Below are 21,096 nucleotides of genomic sequence, written 5' to 3'. Positions count from 1 at the left end.
GAATTTATAAAAATGACTCAAAAGTTTACATACACTAGATTCTTAATACTGTGTTGTTACCTGAATGATTCACAGCTGAATGATCCTTTTTAGTGATAGTTGTTCATGGGTCCTGAACAGTTAAACTGCCGTCTGTTCTTCAGAAAGGTCCTTTAGGTCTCACACATTCTTTGGTTTTTCATAATTTTTGTGTATTTGAATCCTTTCCAACAATGTCTGTATGATTATTAGATCCATCTTTTTACACTGAGGACAACTGAGGGACTCATGCAACTATTGCAGAAGGTTCAAACACTACTGATGCTCCAGAAAGAAAAAAAGATGCATTAAGATGTGGGGGGTGAAAACTTTTGAACAGAATAAAGATGTGTAAATTTTTCTTGTTTTGCCTAAATATCTTTTTTTTTTTTTTCATTTAGTACTGCCCTTCAGAAGCTACAGAACACAAGTAAGTTTCCCCAGAAGACAAAACAAGTAAAATTTACCCTAATATTCATATTCAAAAATTTTCACCCCCTAGTTCTTAATGCATTGTGTTTCTTCTGGAGCATCAGTGAGCATTTGAACCTTCTGTAATAGTTACATATGAGTCCCTCAGTTGTCCTAAGTGTCTCAAAATCATACAGTCATTGTTGGAAAGGGTTCAAATACATAAAAATGCTGGAAAACCAAAGAATCTGTGGGACATGAAGGATTTTTCTGAAGAACAGTTTAACTGTTCAGAACAAACAAGGGACTCATAAACAACTATTACTACAAAAAATGATTAAGAATTAAGTGTACGTACATTTTCGAATAAGGTCATTTTTATAAATTCAACTATTATTTTCTCTTGGGGACTATGTGTAAACGTCTTTTATGTGAAATACCGTATTCAGGTCAGTACTAAATAAAGAAACAACATGTATTTTGTATGATCCCTCTTATTTTGCTCAAACAATTAACATTTTGTAGATTCTCCAAGGTGTATGTAAACTTTTACCTTCAATATAAATCGTTTTACAACTGTCCTGTCCCCCTCGTGTGATTTCTGAAGACTTCCGTCCATGTGATGTCGCTGTTCCACAGCAAACTTCTGACGCCGCTGAACAGCGCATGCGCGAAGAAGAGCAGGAGCGCAGCCGTGATAAAGGATAAACACCGCAATGGCAGCTCATCTGAAGAAACGAGTTTATGAGGAATTCTCTAAAGTTTCTCAGGTGAACACATAAAACACTGAATACGCCGATTATAAATGTCATATTATTGTGCTGGTCATAGAATATAATGATCATATTAAAATGATAAATTAGTAGAAAGGTAAAACAGATGTAGCCTTTAGCATTAGTGTGATTGTTACTGTAACCGTTATTATGTGTATTAACTTTTTAATTTTAATGACTAAAGCCTATTTATGCGTGTTAACTGGTCGTGGTTTGTTTTATTTAAAGTATTTTTAGTCAAAGGACAGTTGAAACACTATTTATACGTGTTACTTTTTGTTTTCTTATTGACACTTGATTTTCCCTTTTTATCGTAATGCAGTGTTTTCCATTTCTGTCATCTTTGGAGCCTGCAAACCATAACTTTGCTAGCAGTAAATAAACTATTAGATTTTGTGATAGTGAAAAACGTCTTGAATAAGTGGTTGTGTCTGGGTGATATCAGTCTTTTCTCAGTGTTTACATCAGGGCATATTAAGAGCTTCATAAGCTGATTATGTTGTTATCATTGAACAATTTTTGATCATGTGATTGCCTCTTTTTTTTGCAACAGGTGACTGTTGAGGAGGCTCCTGCGAAAAAGCTTCGACTGACCAAACCCAGTAAATCAGCCGCTCTTCACATTGACCTTTGTAAAGCCACCAACCCCACAGATGCTCTGCAGTACCTGCTGAGTTTTGCACGTAAACCTGTGGAGGCTGAGAGCGTTGAGGGAGTCGTGCGCATACTGCTTGAGCATTATTATAAGGTGTTACAACACAAACTTCATGAAACATGCAAATACATGTTCCTTGATACTGCTATTAATTATTTAGCACTCAGACATTTTGAAATAAGACACTTACAATTTCCAGTTTATGTGATGTGATTAATTATTTTATATGATGAAAATAAGGTTATGTTTTACTTTTAATAACCGTGTTATGTCCACAGGAGTCAGATAACTCTGTCAGGCTGAAGATCGCCTCATTGTTGGGTTTATTATCAAAAACCCAGGGCTTCGCCCCAGACTGCATAATAGATGATGCTATAAACACTCTCAACAATGAAAGTAAGCCTTTGATTTAAAATGTTTTTTTTTGTTAGTGACAATTAATATTAATGTCTTTATCAAGTAAACTAAGGTTTTATTTAATGTCATGCCTTAACAATAGTGATGACACAGGGCAGTTCTTTAAAAAAATGTCTTTATAGGATTTTATAAATGTTTTTTCTTAGTGAAAGTTAAATTGTATTTAAAAATGTATGAACAACTGAATAATTATATATATATATATATATATATATATATATATATATATATATATATATGACACATACACTACCAGTCAAAAGTTTTTGTACAGTAAGATTTTTAATGTTTTTTAAGTAGTCTGCTCAGTGCTCACCAAGCCTGCATTTATTTAATCCAAAGTACAGCAAAAACGGTAACATTTTGAAATATTTTTCCTATTTGAAATAATTGTCTTTTATTTAAAATTTATTTTAAAATGTAATTTATTCCTGTGATTTCAAAGCTGAATTTTAACATCATTACTCCAGTCACATGATCCTTCAGAAATCATTCTAATATTCTGATTTGCTGCTAAAAAAAACTAAAAAAAATTTCAGGTTTCTTTGACAAATAGAAGGTTCAGAAGAACAGCATTTTTTGTAACATTATAATTGTCTTTATAATCACTTTTGATCAATTTATAGCATCCTTGCTAAATAAAAGTATTAATTTCTATAATTTCTTTCCTCTAAAAAAAAACTGACTCCAAGCTTTTGAATGGTAAAGTGTATAAAGTTACAAAAGCTTTTTATTTCAGATAAATGCTGATCTTTGGATTTTTCTATTCATCAAAGAATCTTGGAAAAAATGTACTCAACTGTTTTAAATATTGATAATAATAATAATAAAAGCTCTTGAGCAGCAAATCAGCTTATTAGAATGATTTCTGAAGGATCATGTGACACTGAAGACAGGAGTAATGATGCTGAAAATTCAGCTTTGCATCACAGGAATAAATTACATTTTAAAATATATTCAAATAGAAAGCAGTTTTTTTAAATAGTAAAATATTTCACAATATTACTGCTTTTGCTGTGGATCAAATAAATGCAGCTTGGTGAGCAGAAGAAAATTCCTAAAAAAACAACTAAATTTGACTGGTAGTGTAAAATGCATTACTAAAAAAAAAATTTTATCCTAGAACTAGTAAGAGCTTGAACTAGTGGCCAATAAGGCCAGCACAAAAAATCCTTACTGTTAAGCCCTGAATGTTATGCAAGGTGGAGGTAATGTACTTTTCCAGTCAATGCGCAGTAGATTTTTCTAAGAATTTTGACTGTTTTTTAGAGTCTCATCAGGTTCTGGCACAGCTTCTGGACACTCTATTGATCATCGGCACTCAACTCCCAGACAAGATTGCCATCATTCAGAGACTTATAGATGTGGCATGCAAGGTGACTGTAATATCTAAGAAGATATCTTCTATTCCTTTAACACTGAAATCATACTTTTTGGCTGTAACAGTTGTTGATATATTATTCTGAGTCAGAATTATTATAGTTATTGTTTAATTTTTTACTTTTGTGTCATATTTTCCTCAGCACCTTTCAGGCACTTATTTCGGAGTGAGGAATAAGTGTCTCCAGCTCTTAGGCTGTCTGGGGACAGTTGATAAACCTCTCAGTAAAGAGACTGATGTTGTACCCGGAGCACAAATGTCACCCGTACGGGACGTACAGAGTGTGATCAGTGACTACTTCCAGGACCAGGATCCTCGCGTCCGCACCGCCGCCATCAAAGCCATGGTTTGTGAGCTCTGTAGAATAACGTCATGTTTAAGCATTAGTTCACTTCCAGAACAAAAATGTACAGATAATTTACTTACCCCCTTGTCATCCAAGATGTTCATGTCTTTCTTTCTTCAGTCGTAAAGAAATTGTTTTCTGAGGAAAACATTTCAGGATTTCTCTGTATAGTAGACTTCAAAGGTGCCTGCATGTTTCAAAATGCAGCTTCAAAGGGCTCTAAACGATCTCAGCCGAGGAATAAGGGTCTTATCTAGCAAAACGTTCAGTCATTTTCTTAAATAAATTTATATACATTTTTAACCTCAAATGCTCGTCTTATCTAACTCTGCGATGCAAATGCACTCCGGTTCAAGACAGTTAGGGTATGTTGAAAAACTCCCATCTCATTTTCTCCTCCAACTTCAAAATCGTCATACATCGCTTCAAAAGTACAGACAAAGTATATACAAATTAAACGTACAAAGAAGATCAAATGCCCTGTACAAAAAAAAAAGGTAAAACAGCGATGTAGGACAATTTTGAAGTTGGAGGAGAAAATGAGATGGGAGTTTTTCAACATATCCTAACTGTCTTGAACTGGAGTTCACACAGAAGTAGACAAGACAAGCATTTGTAGTTAAAAAGTTTATAAATAATAATTTATTTAAGAAAATGACAGATTGTTTCGCTAGATAAGACCTGTCTTCCTCGGCTGGGATCATTTAGAGGCCTTTGAAGCTGCATTTAAACTGCATTTTGGAAGTTTAAACTTGCAGAGCCATAGAAGTCCACTATATGGAGAAAAATCCTGGAATGCTTTCTTCAAAAAACATAATTTCTTTACGACTGAAGAAAGAAAGACATGAACATCTTTGATGACGAGAGGATGAGTACATTATCTGTACATCTTTATTCTTGAAGTGAACTAATCCTTTAAAATGCATTGAATGCTGCTTTGATTTATTTGTATTTCTTTAAATTACTTCAGTGTGTTTTCTTTCTCCCTTCAGCTGCAGCTACATGAAAGAGGGATGAAAATTCAACAGACTATTTATAACCAGGTAAAGACAAACTTTATAAGGCTTACACTACCGTTCAAAAGTTAGGGTTGGTACTTTTTTTAGTTTTTGGAAGCTGCTTACTAAGGCTGCATTTATTTGATCAAACGAACAGCAAAAATATGAAATATTATTTATATTTAAAATAACTGTTTTCTATTGTAATAAATTGTAAAATGTAATTTATTCCTGTGATGCAAAGCTGGATTTTCAGCATCATTACTTCAGTCTTCAGTGTCACATGATCCTTCAGAAATCATTCTAATATGCTGATTTGCTGCTCAAGAAACATTTCTGATTATTTTCAGAGTTGAAAACAATTGTGCTGCCTTACATTTTTGTGAAAACCATTCGATTCTTTGATGAATATAAAGTTAAACAGCATTTATTTAAAAAAAATTTTACTGTCACTTTTAAACCATTTTTAATGCATCCTTGCTGAATAAGTATTACCAAATAAGCTTACCAAAGTTTTGAATGGTGATGTATGTTTTTAATTTTTCATTCCACTGAACATGAGATTGCAAATGAAATAACCAACATATGAATGTCTCATCTTACGGACAGGCCTGTAAGCTCTTGAATGATGATTATGAGCAGGTTCGTTCAGCAGCGGTGCAGATGGTTTGGGTTCTGAGTCAGCTTTATCCTGAGAGGTAGAGAGTCAATCTCTTCTATCCGTCTGAAGCATTAGTGTGTGTTTTGTTATATTTTATCCTGGACCACAAAACCAGTCTTAAGTAGCACGGGTATACTTGTAGCAATAGCCAAAAATGTATCTTTGGTCAAAATTATTGATTTTTTTTCTCTTTTATGCCAAAAATCAATAAATTTTTTATTAGTAATATGCATTGCTAAGAACTTAATTTGGACAGCTTTAAAGGCAATTTTCTCAATATTTTGATTTTTTAGCGCTCTCAGATTCCAGATTTTCAAATAGTTGTATCTCAGCCAAATATTTTCGTATCCTAACAAATTATACATCAATAGACATTCAGCTTATTTATTTATATAGGTATACACCTCATTTTAAAAAAAACAATTACCCTTATGACTGGTTTTGTTGTCCAGGGTCACATATGTCCCACCAGTCTAAGGCTGATGATATACAGGGCAACTTTTTGAGCAATTTAATCGGGCAACTTTTTATTAGCAATGTTGCTTGGGCACTTTCCCATTGAGAATAGGTAACAAATTTCTATCTGAATAATTTAGATCAGTCGTGGGCTTTATATCTCACCTGGGTGCCCATTGACAGCAACATTTGCCAAAGTTGCCTGGCAACATTGCTCAAAAAGTCGCCCAGTGTATCATCAGCATAAGAGTAGGTAATGCTGTCTGCAACCATTGTGTACTAATTCCTTTCTAAGCCTGCTCTGTTTTTAAATAGTAGTTTAGATTCAAGTACTTAAAAATTAGTCTTTTAACATAGATTGAACATTAATTTTATCTTTTTGCATTAACAGTATTGTTCCAATCCCCTCCTCCAATGAGGAGATCCGACTGGTGGACGACTCGTTCGGGAAGATCTGTCACATGGTCAGTGATGGCTCATGGGTTGTCAGAGTGCAAGCTGCAAAACTGCTGGTGAGTGTTGGGTGTGTTTGTAGAATAACCACATGATTAAAGGGTTAGTTCACCCAAAAATGAATATAAGCCCATTATTTACACACCCTACAGACATCATAGGTGTATATGACTTCCTTCTTTCAGAGGAATCCAATCAGCGTTATATTAAAATTATCCTGGCACGTCCAAGCTCTATAGTGGCGGTGGGTGTTTTTCTTCATCAGTCCAAAACAAGTCCAATAAAGCACATCCATTCGTAATAAAAAGTGCCTTATACGGCTCCGGGGTGAAAAAGGTCTTTTATAGTGAATTGATGCATTTTTGGAAGCATTTAAAACTGTCTGAGAAAGACGCAAAAATCATTACAAGCACCGACATCGCATGTCTTGCATGAGAAGAGAAAGGGGTGGTTGTTGCTGGTTACTGTATGATGACTAAAATTGCAAAATGGCCTTAAACCATTAGTAAATAAACTACAGAATGGTATGATGTCTAATACACGCACAAATTGTATTTATTCTGACAGCGCTGCACAAGCTCCTTAGCCAGGGTTCAAAGTCCAAAGCGCAAGGAAAATCTGCGTAATGAGATGAGAATCATTCATAAATCTGCTGCTGTCAGCAAAAAGTAGTACTGAGGTCTTCTTGTGGGTTTCCACCAAAATAAAAAATAAAAAAGTAACGCAGAAATAATGATAACAATCTTTACAACAGCTCTATTAATACATATATTATAACATTCTCCTTTGCTCAGCAAATCTGCATTAATTTGTACATTAAAAACACATGCCTGATTCAAGAAGGGGGTCTAAAAAATGGCCAAAGAATATTATTTTACTAACTTATTAATTTCAATTAAATTGTGCTGGTAGGCTATAATGTCTACTGGAATGTTTTTTAATTTTTTTTTTTTTTTTTTGTAATTTATTTTGTATTTCTTTGAAAAGCAAGGCAAAACTGTAGAAAGCAAATATTAGCTATTTAATTTATGCAATGGTGAAAAAAGCGTGTTCGGTAACCGACTTTCGGCCCAGTGTGTAATTTTGTTCGGCTTAGGCTTTTCATTTCAAGAATTTTCATTTCGGTGCATCCCTAAAAAATACTTTGATTCAGTGTATGAGGCCTTTATTCACGCCCCGGAGCCATGTGAGACACTTTTTATTATGAATGGATGCACTTCATTGGACTTTATAAGCCATGATAGAGCTTGAAAGTGCCAGGATAATTTTTAATATAACTCTGCATTTGTTTGAAAGAAGGAAGTCATATACACCTAGGATGGCTTGAGGGTGAGTAAATTATGGGCTAATTTTCATTTTTGGGTGAGCTATCCCTTTAATTTCTTATTAACTCACCACTCACTTTTCCATCCAACTGTTTCACTCTTTCAGGGCTCAATGCATCAAGTCAGCCCTCATTTTCTAGAGCAGACTTTGGACAAGAAGCTCATGTCAGATCTGAGGGTATATACACACAACAAGCAAATGATAAAAAACATGCAAGAAACACATTCAAGAAATGTATTTAAAAAAAATCTCTTTTTTATCTCAGAGGAAACGTACGGCTCATGAGCGAGCAAAAGAACTGTACGCTTCTGGAGAATTCTCATCTGGACGGCGATGGGCCGACGACGCTCCTAAAGAGAAAGTTGACACTTCGGGTGTAAATCTCATAGACTCTGGAGCCTGTGGGGCTTTTGTTCATGGTCTGGAAGATGAGATGTATGGTATGTCTTTCAAAACACTACCATTGTTTATCTTTAAAGACATTTTAGCTCTGTTCCAGAGCCGGGATATCAATCTGGTATAACTTTTCACAGAGGTGCGTATTGCTGCGGTAGAGGCGCTGTGTTCCCTCGCCCAGTCATCATCCAGCTTTGCTGAAAAATGTCTTGACTTTCTGGTGGACATGTTTAATGATGAAATCGAAGAGGTGCGGCTGCAGTCCATCCACGTGTTGCGACAAATCTCGACTCACATCACACTCAGAGAAGACCAACTTGATACTGTCCTCGCAGTACTGGAGGTAGGCCACTAGTATATGTGACCCTGAACCACAAAACCAGTCGTAAGGGTCAATTGTTTTAATCTGAGGGTGCAAAAAAAAATCAAAACATAAAAAAAATCACCTTTAAAGTTGCCCAAATGAAGTTCTTAGCAATGCATATTACTAATCTAAAATTAAGCTTTGATATATTTACAGTAGTAAATTTACAAAATATCTTGATGGAACATGATCTTTACCAAATATCCTAATGCTTTTTGGCATAAAAAAACACAATGTATTTTTGGCTATTGCTACAAATATACCCCTGCTATTTAAGACTGGTTTTGTAATCCAAGTATCTGAATGATTTTGGTCCCAAATTTATGTAAATTTTACTGGTAGTCCACTGTATGAAGATTTTATTGGGTATAATATGTCACTTTATTTTGCTACCCTCATTTACATTAATGAACAATATTATTTTATTGTAAATTTTTTTTATAATGAAATATCACAATAGTAATTAGTAATAAAATTAGTAATTTCTTGTTTAGTTAAATTTTTATAGTAATAACAATTGTAAAAACAACAATAATAATAATATTATTATTGTCTTATTTAAATATAATCACAATTGTGCAGCCCTACAAACAAGCACAGCAAACCTGACACTTTTTTCGAATCACAATATTTATAAGAAAAAAAATGTAATTTGATAATAATAATTTTTATTATTAAATAATGTATTATTTATTTGTTGTAACTTTTAACTGTAAAATATAACAATAGTAATTTGTGTTAAAAGTTTTAAATTGTGATAGTATTCAATATCATAATAACAACAATCATATTATTTAAAAAAGAAAAAAAAATATTATTATAATTTATTTATATTTAAATATATTCACAAATTTCTTTGGCCAAATTGCATAGCTCTACAAACAAACGTGTCAAACCTAACACATTTATTTTTGTTAAATCGCAATCTCTATTTTCATTCAAAAAAAAAATGCAATTAGACATATCCTCAAATCATGCACTCCTAATATCACACCAATTACTTCCCCGTCCATTGTTAGGACTCATCGCGGGACATTCGTGAGGCCCTGCATGAGCTGCTGTGCTACACTAATGTGTCCACTAAAGACTGCATCCAGCTGGCCCTCCTGGAACTCCTGAAGAACCTCTCCAAGTATCCGACCGACCGCAACTCAGTCTGGAAGTGAGTTCCAGTGGCAGTTCTAGGCCATTCCTCGTTGTCATCTAGCCCCATTCTTATTTATTTTTTCCTCCTTCAATCCAGATGCCTGAAATTCCTCGGTGCTCGACATCCAACCCTGGTGCTGCCGATTGTCCCTGAGCTGCTGAGCACACATCCGTATTTCGACACTCCAGAACCAGACATGGACGACCCAGCCTGTATCCTGCACATCTGGAATGATAAAATATTAATGCATTTGACTAATAACATACGCATGTACATTTTTTGCTTTTGTAATCAATAAATAAGTGATGAATAATACAAAATAAGGCTAAAATGCAATTTCAAACATCTGATTTCATTTTTTTATTTGCTGTTTAGTCTGATAATACTTAAACTTATCAGATAATTTCTGCTTCCTCTCTGTTCAAAGCTGTAGATAAGAATGTGTCTGTTCAAATGTGTGTTTTCCTGACCTGGTTTGTTCAGATATTGCCGTTTTAGTTCTGGTCTTCAACGCCGCAAAATCTTGCCCCACAATGCCAGCACTGTTCTCAGATCATACATTTCGCCACTACGCCTACCTGCGTGACAGCTTGTCCCACCTGGTACCACACCTCAGAGTGAGAAACCTGCCTGCATAACTCATACCCAGCCTTTTTTTATTTTTATTTAAGGATAATATACACTACTATTCACAAGTCTTTTAATTATTATTTTTCGAACAAAAATTATTACTTTATTGAAAACTCAGCAGAGATGCATTAAAGGAGAAGTTCAGTTTTACAGATAATTTACTCACCTCCTTCTCATCAAAGATGTTCATGTCTTTCTTTTTCAGTCGTAAACAAATTGTTTTTTGAGGAAAACTTTCCAGGATTTCTCTCCATATAGTGGACTTCTGTGGTGCCCCTGAGTTTGAACTTCCAAAATGCAGTTTAAATGCGGCTACAGAGGGCTCAAAACCATCACAGCCAAGGAAGAAGGGTTATCTTCTAAAAGAAATTGACAGTTTAGATACTTTTTAACCTCAAACACTCGTCAAATTTTTTAGACGTACCCTATCTGTCTTGAACTGGAATGCACAGAGTACACACAGACCTAGACAATACGAACATTTAAGGTTAAAAAGTACATAAATTGTGAATTTCTTTTAGAAAACAACAATCATTTTGCTAGATAAGACACTTTTTCCTCAGCTGGGATTGTTTAGAGCCCTTTGAAGCTGCATTTAAACTGCATTTTGTAAGTTCCAACTAGTGGGCACCATAGAAGTCCACTATGTGAATAGAAATCCTGAAATGTTTTCCTCAAAAAACTATTTCTTTATGACCGAAGAAAGACATGAACATCTTGGATGGGTAAATTATCTGTAAATTTTTGTTCTGGAATTGAACTAATCATTTAAGTTGATCAAAAGTGACAGTAAAGACAGGGGAACAGCTGTATTCAACATTGATAATAATCAGAAATGGTTCTTAAACAGCAAATCAGCATTTTAGAATGATTTCCGAAGGATCATGTGACACAGAAGGCTGGAGTAATGATGCAGAAAATTCAGCCTTTCATCACAGGAATGAAATACAGTTTACAGTATATTCAAATAGAAAACGGTTATTTTAAATTGTAATAACTCTATTTTTATTGTATCTACTGTATTCCAGCCTTTGTGAGACTTTTAAACAGCAGCGTATGCTATAATTTCTAGAAGTTATGTTTTATCAATTGATTTTTCTTCCATATCTTTGCTGTTTGACTCAGTTGCCGGGCAGAAAGCAGACTGCTAGTTCAGGTCTGGAGGCGTCCGGCGTAAGTTCAGGCAGTCTGGAGTCAGCTCAGAACTTCCTTCAGGACAGTCTCATTCGGGTCAGCGCCCTTCAGAACCTGGAAACACCTGGTGCTCAGGAACTGCTGGAGTTTACCATCAGGTTCAAACCTTTAATACACTACAACTATATTATTGGAAAGTCTCTTAATAAGGGATTTATTAAGCTGATTTGTGCCACATACAGAGATCTGCAGCGGCTGGGGGAGCTGCAGATGGAGTTGGCCGGATCTGCAGATTTCTGTGCCACATACCTGCACTGCCAACTGCTGCTTACCAAGGTGAATATAAATATAAATCACTGCTTGTACTTGATTAGCACAACTCCCGTTTTCTAAAGAAAATGTAAAAACCTAGCCTTTATAATTGCTACTGAATTTATTACACTACCTTTCAAAAGTTGAGAGTAAGATTTTTTTTTAAAGAAATGAATGCATCAAATTGATTAGAAGTTACAGTAAAGAGATTTAGAATTTTACAAAAGACTTCTATTTTAAATAAATGCTGTTCTTTTGACCTTTCTATATTTAGAATCCTGGAAAATGTTTCATGTTTTCATAGAAATAATAAGCAGCACAACAGTTTTCACCTTTCATAATAATTAAAAATGTTTCTCAAGGAGGAAATTAGCATATTGGAATGATTTTTCAAGAAACACATAATACATTGGATTTGCATCACAGGAATGAATTACATTTTTACAATACATTCTAATAGAAAAACATTTTACTGTATTTTGATCAAATAAATACAGCCTAGATGAGCAACCCTTAAGTTTTGAATGCTTTTATAAATCTTTATTTGTATTGAAATCAGGCTTATGCTTTATTTTTCTTTCAACCCTAGGCACTTCAGGAGAAGTTATGGATCATGGCTGTGCCGCTTTGTCTTAAACAGAACGCCAAAGTTTCAACAGCTGTTCGACAGGTATGTCCTACCGTAATTAATTTAATCTCAGCCCGTCCCATCAAACTGTACCAAAAATCATTTGTAATGTGTGACAGATCCTGGATGAGACCTATAAGCTGGAATTCTTGTACAGCGGTCTGGAGACGCAACAGATCGCCTCTATTCACAATGTCCGACTGCAGGCGAAAGCATTACAGCTCATCCTGACGGCTCGATCCAAACGAGGGTAAAAACTGTACTAAAAAACTTTATAGTGCAATAAAATGTCATGTTTTGAAACTGATCAGTCTCTTCTTCTAAATAACAGGGTTGACCGTGTTCTTGGTATTTGTGAGAAGTTTCTGCAGGATGTGGAGTCATTTCAGAGGTAAAACCACTTAAAGATTATGTGTAACAAGTAGGGTCGCAAGGATATTATCATCGTCTCGATATCATCGTGGTCACATGACGATATAAAACGATAGGTATTTCAGGCAAAAAGTGTCATTTTTAAGTATATATTTAAACTTCTTAAAAGGTCTTTGCTTTGCTCCAGTATCTGTCAAATTAAAACCTTCATCGAGACCGTTTTCGCTGCGCGTTTTAAAGTGAAGTGCACACTTTGTTCAGGCTATCAGCTTGTGATCCATTGTTTTCTGTGCCTCAGAACCGATCAGTTCATTGTGAATGAATGCAATGCAAATGCAGATTTGTTTATCACATCTGCTGTGAGTTTAGCGTGTGTAGGGAATGCAACGGCCACCAGTTATGCTTTATTTTTGGGGCGGATGATGACAGCATTTCACTAGATTTGAAGTGAGATGCGTTTTTGTAAGCCTGTTTTCAATGAAGTTTTCCTTCAAAATAAAAGCTCTACTGCCATTTCTTTCAAAATAAAAGCTGGAAAGTGAATGGTTTTACACGCAGTCCAAAATAATAATAGCTCTTTCAAGCGTAGAAATAAGGAAATAAGTACTGTAACTTCCCTACTGTAGTGTCAAGTAAATAATAACCTATTAAATATAAATTTTCATTTATTTTACAGTACAGTTGTTTTACAATAAATGGTTATTTCTGTCATTATTGTTTTTATTATTATTATTATATTCTAATTTGGCTTTCTAAAACACCAGTGTGAATGTAATTTAGACCGAGACAGTACTAAAACACAACTAAAAAGAGGGTTGAGTCTCCTTTAAGGCGAAACACTGCAGGTGAATAGGGTACAATAAAAATAACTAATAGTTATCACCGTACTTATTCAGTTGATTGATTACATTGATAATTGCAAAACAAATTTATGTTTTCTAAAATGTTAGGTTTAAATATGCAAATGAGGAATTATTTAATGAAATATGCGGTAATTTGCATACATTTCTAGTACAAAAACACTGGATGAAGTCAGTTCAAAATTCTTGTTTAATTTTTTTGACATATTAGAGCCAAGATTTTTACAGAGGGAATTTTGGGTATCCCATTTTGTCACAACATAATTCAGACAGACAGGAAACACTATATATTTTTTTTTTTTCCATTTTTTGTTTAAAATCAAGCTAATTATATATGAACAAATCCCTCTGTGAAAACCTTTAGCATATAGACAGGAATAAAAATGTAAAGTTTGGTGTATTTAAGTGCTACTGAAGTGGAGATTTATGGCTCAGTGTAGGAAAAAAAACTAATTTTGAGAAAACTGTCTTTTGAAAATTTGCATTGTAATTGGAATCTATTGACACAAATAGGTAAAGTGCTATAAAATAAACACTTAACAGTGTTTTTTGGATTTTTTCTGTCCGCTAGTCTGAAAAAACACTTTATGAAAACAGTTTTTCAGTGTTTTTGCCTTAAAGTTCAGTTAAAGGTCAATTTACTGACTTTTTTCTGACCTAAGTTTTCTTAGTTAAGAACATGGGTTGGAGCTCTTAATTTTCAACTCTTAAAGTGCATTAGATAGAAGAATTTAACTTTAAAATGTACAAAATTTCTTTTTTTTTTTTTTTGTAAAAATCACTAAATATAGTATTGTGAGATTTTGATACCATTACATCCCTAGTAATAAGTGCATCAGGTCTAAGTGCTGTTTTGTGTGAAGAGTTTCTAAATGTTCTTGTCTTTCCATTCTCAGGCTCTTCATGACAGAGTTGCCCCATTTCCAGGACAGTTTTGTGGAGAAGCTCCTAGAGTTGATGCCCAGGTTAACAGCCTGCAAACCTCTAGATCTGGTTAAAATCCTTCAAACCACGCTACGGCAAAGCAGATTCATCCATCTCAAACTACCCGAGCAGGTTTGTGGATTCTTACACACAAACAGCCTCGGGAACTTCTAGCTTGTTTGTTTCCAAATGTTTGTTGGAATAACTCTTTTTCTGTTTATTTTGGTTTGTCAGATCCATAGGGCTTCAGCGACAATTATTGAGCCGACGGGAGAATCAGACAACCCTTTGAAATTCACAACTGGTCTGGTGGTGGCGTTAGACATCGATGCTACTCTTGAACACGTACAAGATCCACAGATGACAGTCAAAGTGCAGGTCAGAGGCTTGTTTCTTTTCAGTTAAATTTTAAAAACAAAGAATGGTCTTATTTGGAACAATTTATTGAGAAAAATTAGCTTTCAACCCATTTGTAGACCATCAAGTCAATTCCCGATTTATGCATTCAAATGCAATGCTAGTGTCATGGGTTTGATTCGCATTGTATGCATAAATTGACAATAATCTTACCTGAATGCATTGTCTGCCAGTTGCATAAATGTCAGTAGTCTTTCATTGAAAGGGATAGGGTTAGGTATCATTGTTTTATGCATAAAATGAGTCATTTTATGTTAGCCTTATATCAGTTTAATAAAATTTGTGCACAATGCATGCCCATTATTCAGTTTTTTTCTTCATCCTGCCACAGGTGCTGTATCCAGATGGACAGTCTCACATAATCCACCCCAAACCTGGAGATTTCAGGACCCCAGGACCTGGACGTGTGCGACTGATCACGCAGGTTTATCTCTCTCATTCTGCCTGGACAGGTACGTCTCCTTTCTGAAATGTCTTAATAGACATTTCCAGCATCAAGAGATCAGCTATGTATTTTTGGTTGAGGATTATTATGCAGTAGCTATTCTTTGTGTTTCGTCCTTGTATAAAATAATGTTGCAAACACCGAGACAAATCCTTCTCTGCTGGCAGCGAGCAGCATGAACCCTTCACAGTTCCATGGATATAAATAGAAACTGCATCTAGTCCAACAAGGCATGAGATATTTTATATCGGTGTGTCTGTGTGACCAGCAGAATACTAAGGCTGAATACATTTCTGCTTTGGAGAAAATCTAAATTGTCGACATAGTTGTGTAAACTTATATGGTGGTGAACGGAAATGACAATAGAAATCATTTTTGCATTTTCATTTCTCAGTAGCATAAGACTAAATCCACAATAGCATATTTAGGACTTTCCAAAAACTTCCCTTCCTCAGATTTGCGATGGTAATAACTGGAAATCGCTTTATTCATCTTTGAAAAGGGCTTTGAAAGAGATGCATAACTCATCAGTGCATGTTATTTCAAAGCAAAAATTATTATTTATAATCTTTGATTGCTTTCATTTTCACTAGATATCCAGTTTTTTTTACACAGAAAGTCTTAAGATTACTAAAGTATTATATTTGCAAATTACATTTTATGTCGATTGCAACAAATTGCGGTAAGAAATCACCACTAAATATCGTATACTAAATTAACAAAAGTACCTTGGACTAGTACATTACCAGACAAAAGTTTTTGAACAGTAAGATTTTATTTTATTTTCTGCTCTCCTTTTTCTGCATTTATTTGATCCAAAAAACAGCAACAGCAATAATATCGAGAAATATTTTTACTATTTAAAATAACTGCTTTCTATTTGAATATATTTAAAAATGTAATTTGTTCCTGTGATCAAATCATTCCAATATGCTGATTTGCTACTCCAGAAACATTTTTATTATTATTATCAATATTTAAAACAGTTGAGTAAATTTTTTCAGGATTCTTTTTCAGGATGAATAAAAAGATCCAAAGATCAGCATTTATCTGAAATTAAAAGCTTTTAATGGAGTAATGATGCTAAAAATTCAGCTTTGAAATCACAGGATTTTAAATAACATTCAAACAGAAAACAGTTATTTTAAATAATAAAAATATTTAAGATTTTTACTGTTTTTGCTGTACTTTGGATCAAAGAAATGCAGGCTTGGTGAGCAGAAGAGACTTCTTTAAAAACATTTGAAAATCTTACTGTTCAAAAACTTTTGGCTGGTAGTGTATGTAAATTTTAATATGTGCCTTCATATCATAGTAATACAGTCTGATACCACTGTGTGTCCTTTATGGTTATTATAGTTAAACTTGAAATATAAAAATATGTGACCCTGGACCACAAAACCAGTCTTAAGTCGCTGGGGTATATTTGTAGCAATAGCCAAAAATACATTGTATGGGTCAAAATTATAGATTTTTCTTTTATGCCAAAAATCATTAGGAAATTAAGTAAAGATCATGTTCCATTAAGATTTTTTGTAAAATTCCTACTGCAAACATTTCAAAATGTAATTTTTGATTAGTAATATGCATTGTTAAGAGCTCAATTTGGACAACTTTAAAGGTGATTTTCTCAGTATTTTGATTTTTTTTGCACCATCAGATTCCAGATTTTCAAATAGATGTATCTCGGTCAAATATTGTCATATCATAACAAACCATATATCAATAGAAAGCTTATTTATTGAGCTTTCATATGATGTATACATCTCAGTTTTGTAAAATTTAACCTTATGACTGGTTTTGTGGTCCAGGGTCTCACATATAAAATATTTTAAAACTTCAGCTAGTAGCCAAAGCAAAATATGCTAAAATAAAATCTGAAATAAAAACTAGACATAAAAATGACAAAAACACACAACAAAATTACTGAAACTTTAAAAGTAAAATCAAAACATATTTCATATTTTATCACTATAATATAATCTCTGTGATGCTAAAACAACTCTGGTGTTTTTACTTTCAGAGGCCTGTCAAATTGAGGTGCGGTTGCTTCTGGCCTACAGCTCCAGCAGCAGTAAACAATCTGCCTCTAAACCTGCTTGGAACGAGAGTATGGATGGCCTGCCCACCAGCGAGAGCTGCATCGAGGGCACAATCCACCTCAGCAAACCTGTCAAAGTCTTCATCATGCCCAAACCGGCTCGCCGCTGACCGGAGGAATCCAGGCAATATATATATGTGAAATTAACAGCCAACACAAGATCAAGCATTTTCACAATTATGTTTTATCAGAAATAAATGTTTTTTGTTCATTTGTATCACTGGTGTTTGTGGTAATGGGGTATTTTCACAGCATACATCCACATTTAATGATTATAAAGCAAATACCATTTTCACCAAAGGGGAAAAAAGTGCAAATTAAGACACATCTGTTAAGAAAACAATGTTCATTTTTAAATGTAAGGCACTTTAGATAACCAATTAAATTAATTAGCTAGTTGTGTTAATGATGTGATCAGCAGGTGGAGTGGAAGACCCCGCCGACTTTAGCTCCTTGTCCCGCCAGAGAGTTATATTCTTTAACAGCCTGCTCGGTCTGAAACACCCTGACGTCAACACCCTGCTTCTTCACATAATCTAGGGTGGTTGGAGGCACCTGAAACATAAAAAAAGGATTATCATAAAATATACTCATCCTCAGGCCATCCAAGATGTAGATGAGTTTGTTTCTTCATCAGATTTGGAGAAATGTATATCACTTGCTCAGCAGTGAATGGGTGCCGTCAGAATGAGAGTCCAAACAGTTGATAAAAACATCACAATAATCCACAAGTAATTCACAGCACTCCAGTCCATCAATTCATGATTTATGAAAAAAAAAAAGATCTATGTTTGTATGAAACAAATCAATTATTAAGGCATTTTAGTGAAAAAGTAGTCTTGTCTGAATCAGGAGAAAAATATGCATAGATCAAGCACCACTGAATCAGTCTAAAACAGCTCTAAACAAATAATGTGGGTTGATTTTGATGTGAGAGGACAACAGGAGATGGACTTTTTATTGGAGGAAGTGTTATAATGGATTATGGAATCATATTTTGGCTGGAAGTGATTAGTTAAAAAAGTTAAAATATCTTAATAATGGATTTGTTTCTTACAAACACAGCTTTTGGCCTCACAAGACCATAATATATTAATTAATGGACTGGAGTGGTGTTGATTACTTGTGGATTATTGTGATGTTTTTTTTATCAGCTGTTTGGACTCTCATTCTGACGGCTCCCATTCACTGCAAAGGATTAAGCACTGTTGAAACAGCTCTAAACAAATATGTGGGTTGATTTTGATGTGAGAGGACAATAGGAGATGGACTTTTTTACTGGAGGAAGTGTTGGAATGGATTATGGAATCATATTTTGGCTGGAATTGATGTTTAAAAAGTTAAAATATCTTAATGATGGATTTGTTTCTTACAAACACACAGCTTTTGGCTTCCATAGACCATAATAATATATTAACTGATGGACTGGAGTGGTGTGGATTGTTGTGATGTTTTTATCAGCTGTTTGGACTCTCATTCTGATGGCATCCATTCACTTCAAAGAATCCATTGGTGAGCAAGTGATTAAATGCTACATTTCTCCAAATCTGATGAAGAAACAAACTTATCTACCTCTCAAATGTCTTGAAGGTGAGTAAATGCACAGCAAATGTAATTTCTGGGTGAACTGTTCCTTTAAGGATTGCAGTATTCAGATGATGGACAGTGCTGATCAGCAAATTCACATTGTTACCTGGAGAGCTTCACTCATCCCTCTTCCTATGACCAGCGTCTGCACTCCTTTCCTCAGGACCTCTTCCAGGTCAGCTGGCTGGACGCCTGGATGATGCTGGCACGAGCACAGATGCACTTTAGACAGATCTCTAATAATTAACATTTAAAGCAAACTGGTTCAAATACAGTATAGCTTGGATATGTTAACTACAGTTCCCATACTTCTTCTTGCGTTATTTCAGATTTTAAATGCTTTACTCTTACTATACTACAATAATATGTGACCCTGGACCACAAAACCAGTCTTAAGTAGCATGGGTATTTTTGTAGCTATAGGCAAAAATACATAGTATGGGTCAAAATTACAGATTTTTCTTTTATGACAAAAATCATAAAGATATTAAGTAAATATCATGTACCATGAATATATTTTGTAAATTTCCTACCATAAATATATCAAAACTTAATTTCTGATTAGTAATATGCAACTTTAATGTTGATTTTCTCAATATGTCGATTTTTTTGCACCCTCAAATTTAACTAGTTGTATCTCTGCCAAACATTGTTGTATCCTAACAAACTATACATCAATGGAAAGCTTTTTTATTAAGATGATGTAAAATTGACACTTACGACTGGTTTTGTGGTCAAGGGTCACATATTATATCAACAGACACAACACAGACTAAATATTTTACAATGATGAAACAAAAACTACAAAGAATGTGAATTATATAAGTAGCTCAACACCAACAACATAGGTTTGATTTCCAGGGAAAGCATGAACTGATTTATAGCTTGAATGCAATTTAAGCTGCTTTGGTTGAAAGTGTCTGCCAAATGCATTAATGTAAATAATTATAAAAGTGCAATTGCATGGATTGCAGTTTTGATTAAAAAAAAATTAATTATAAGAAGAGCATGATCTAGTGTTCGTCTTACATCTGTGCCGGTTTCACGCCAGTCCCAGGCGCGGCTGCCACCTGGCCACACTTTACAGTCTTTATAGGATGTGGAGCAACCTTTGACCTTCATGTGGCCCCAAGATAAAGACGCAATTTCTGGAGAAGACATGATTTGCTTTCCTGTAACAGAAGGTAACATGCATTTATGAAGTAAGTCTTTTTTTCTTGACTTTTAAATTGTATTATGCCATAATACTACTGTTCTACAATGTTTTTAGACTTGTTGTAGAGCAAAAAACAATAGTACATGAATATGTTACATTTTCAGGACTACCTGACACCTTCATTGTACATTGTTGTAAGGGATATCAGTCTAACCTAATCTAATCAAATGTTTTTTAACATTAAATGAACCGAAATACAATTTGAAACAGTTTAAAAAAAGCAAAGCACATGCATACAACACAACCTAACGTTACCTTATACAACGAACTCTTTTAATGTCAAAAACAACTTTGGATACTTATAACTCATGCACTATAAATGTATTTCGTTTATATAATCTTGCTTCGGCCTGGAAATCAATCTTGCTTGGGTTGTTTCTCTTCTAATGACGCTGGGACACACCCACCGCGTACGTCACTGACCGGCGTCAAATCGGCGTACGCTTCAGCAGCTGACGCTGATTGGCTGGCGTTCAGTGGCGTACAAACGGCTCTGGCTGGAGTCAGTCAACGGCAAGGTACCCAGTGTTGCCAAGTCCGCGGTTTTTCCGCGGAATTCGGCCACTTTAACGTTGTTGCTGCAGGTGTTTTTTTTTTCATGTCCGGGGGTTGAAACGACCCAGAAACGCGACTTTTACTGGGGGACCCCCCCTCAAAAGGCCATTGGG

General features: G+C 34.6%; 2 protein-coding genes across 2 annotated transcripts; one reads left to right on the top strand and one right to left on the bottom strand.

The window, feature by feature from the left end:
• Window positions 1-1,107: 1,107 nt before the first annotated feature.
• Window positions 1,108-17,836, top strand: ints4 (integrator complex subunit 4). Its single transcript, XM_073850989.1, has 23 exons — window positions 1,108-1,199; window positions 1,756-1,950; window positions 2,136-2,253; window positions 3,544-3,650; window positions 3,798-4,001; window positions 4,994-5,044; window positions 5,609-5,697; window positions 6,508-6,628; window positions 8,001-8,072; window positions 8,161-8,335; window positions 8,429-8,634; window positions 9,675-9,817; window positions 9,899-10,014; window positions 10,286-10,419; window positions 11,558-11,724; window positions 11,809-11,902; window positions 12,468-12,548; window positions 12,626-12,756; window positions 12,838-12,897; window positions 14,635-14,794; window positions 14,897-15,040; window positions 15,411-15,531; window positions 17,548-17,836. The coding sequence occupies exons 1-23, from the start codon at window positions 1,146-1,148 to the stop codon at window positions 17,733-17,735; spliced, it is 2,931 nt and encodes a 976-aa protein (XP_073707090.1). The 5' UTR covers window positions 1,108-1,145; the 3' UTR covers window positions 17,736-17,836.
• aamdc (adipogenesis associated, Mth938 domain containing) lies at window positions 17,790-20,827 on the bottom strand. Its single transcript, XM_073850990.1, has 4 exons — window positions 20,684-20,827; window positions 20,242-20,384; window positions 19,319-19,414; window positions 17,790-18,180 (listed from the first exon to the last, which is right to left on the bottom strand). The coding sequence occupies exons 2-4, from the start codon at window positions 20,371-20,373 to the stop codon at window positions 18,040-18,042; spliced, it is 369 nt and encodes a 122-aa protein (XP_073707091.1). The 5' UTR covers window positions 20,374-20,384; window positions 20,684-20,827; the 3' UTR covers window positions 17,790-18,039.
• Between the last annotated feature and the right edge of the window lie 269 nt (window positions 20,828-21,096).

Source organism: Garra rufa, chromosome 11, assembly GCF_049309525.1.
Source record: "Garra rufa chromosome 11, GarRuf1.0, whole genome shotgun sequence".
Taxonomy (NCBI): domain Eukaryota; kingdom Metazoa; phylum Chordata; class Actinopteri; order Cypriniformes; family Cyprinidae; genus Garra; species Garra rufa.
This window is presented reverse-complemented; position numbering and strand designations above follow the sequence as displayed.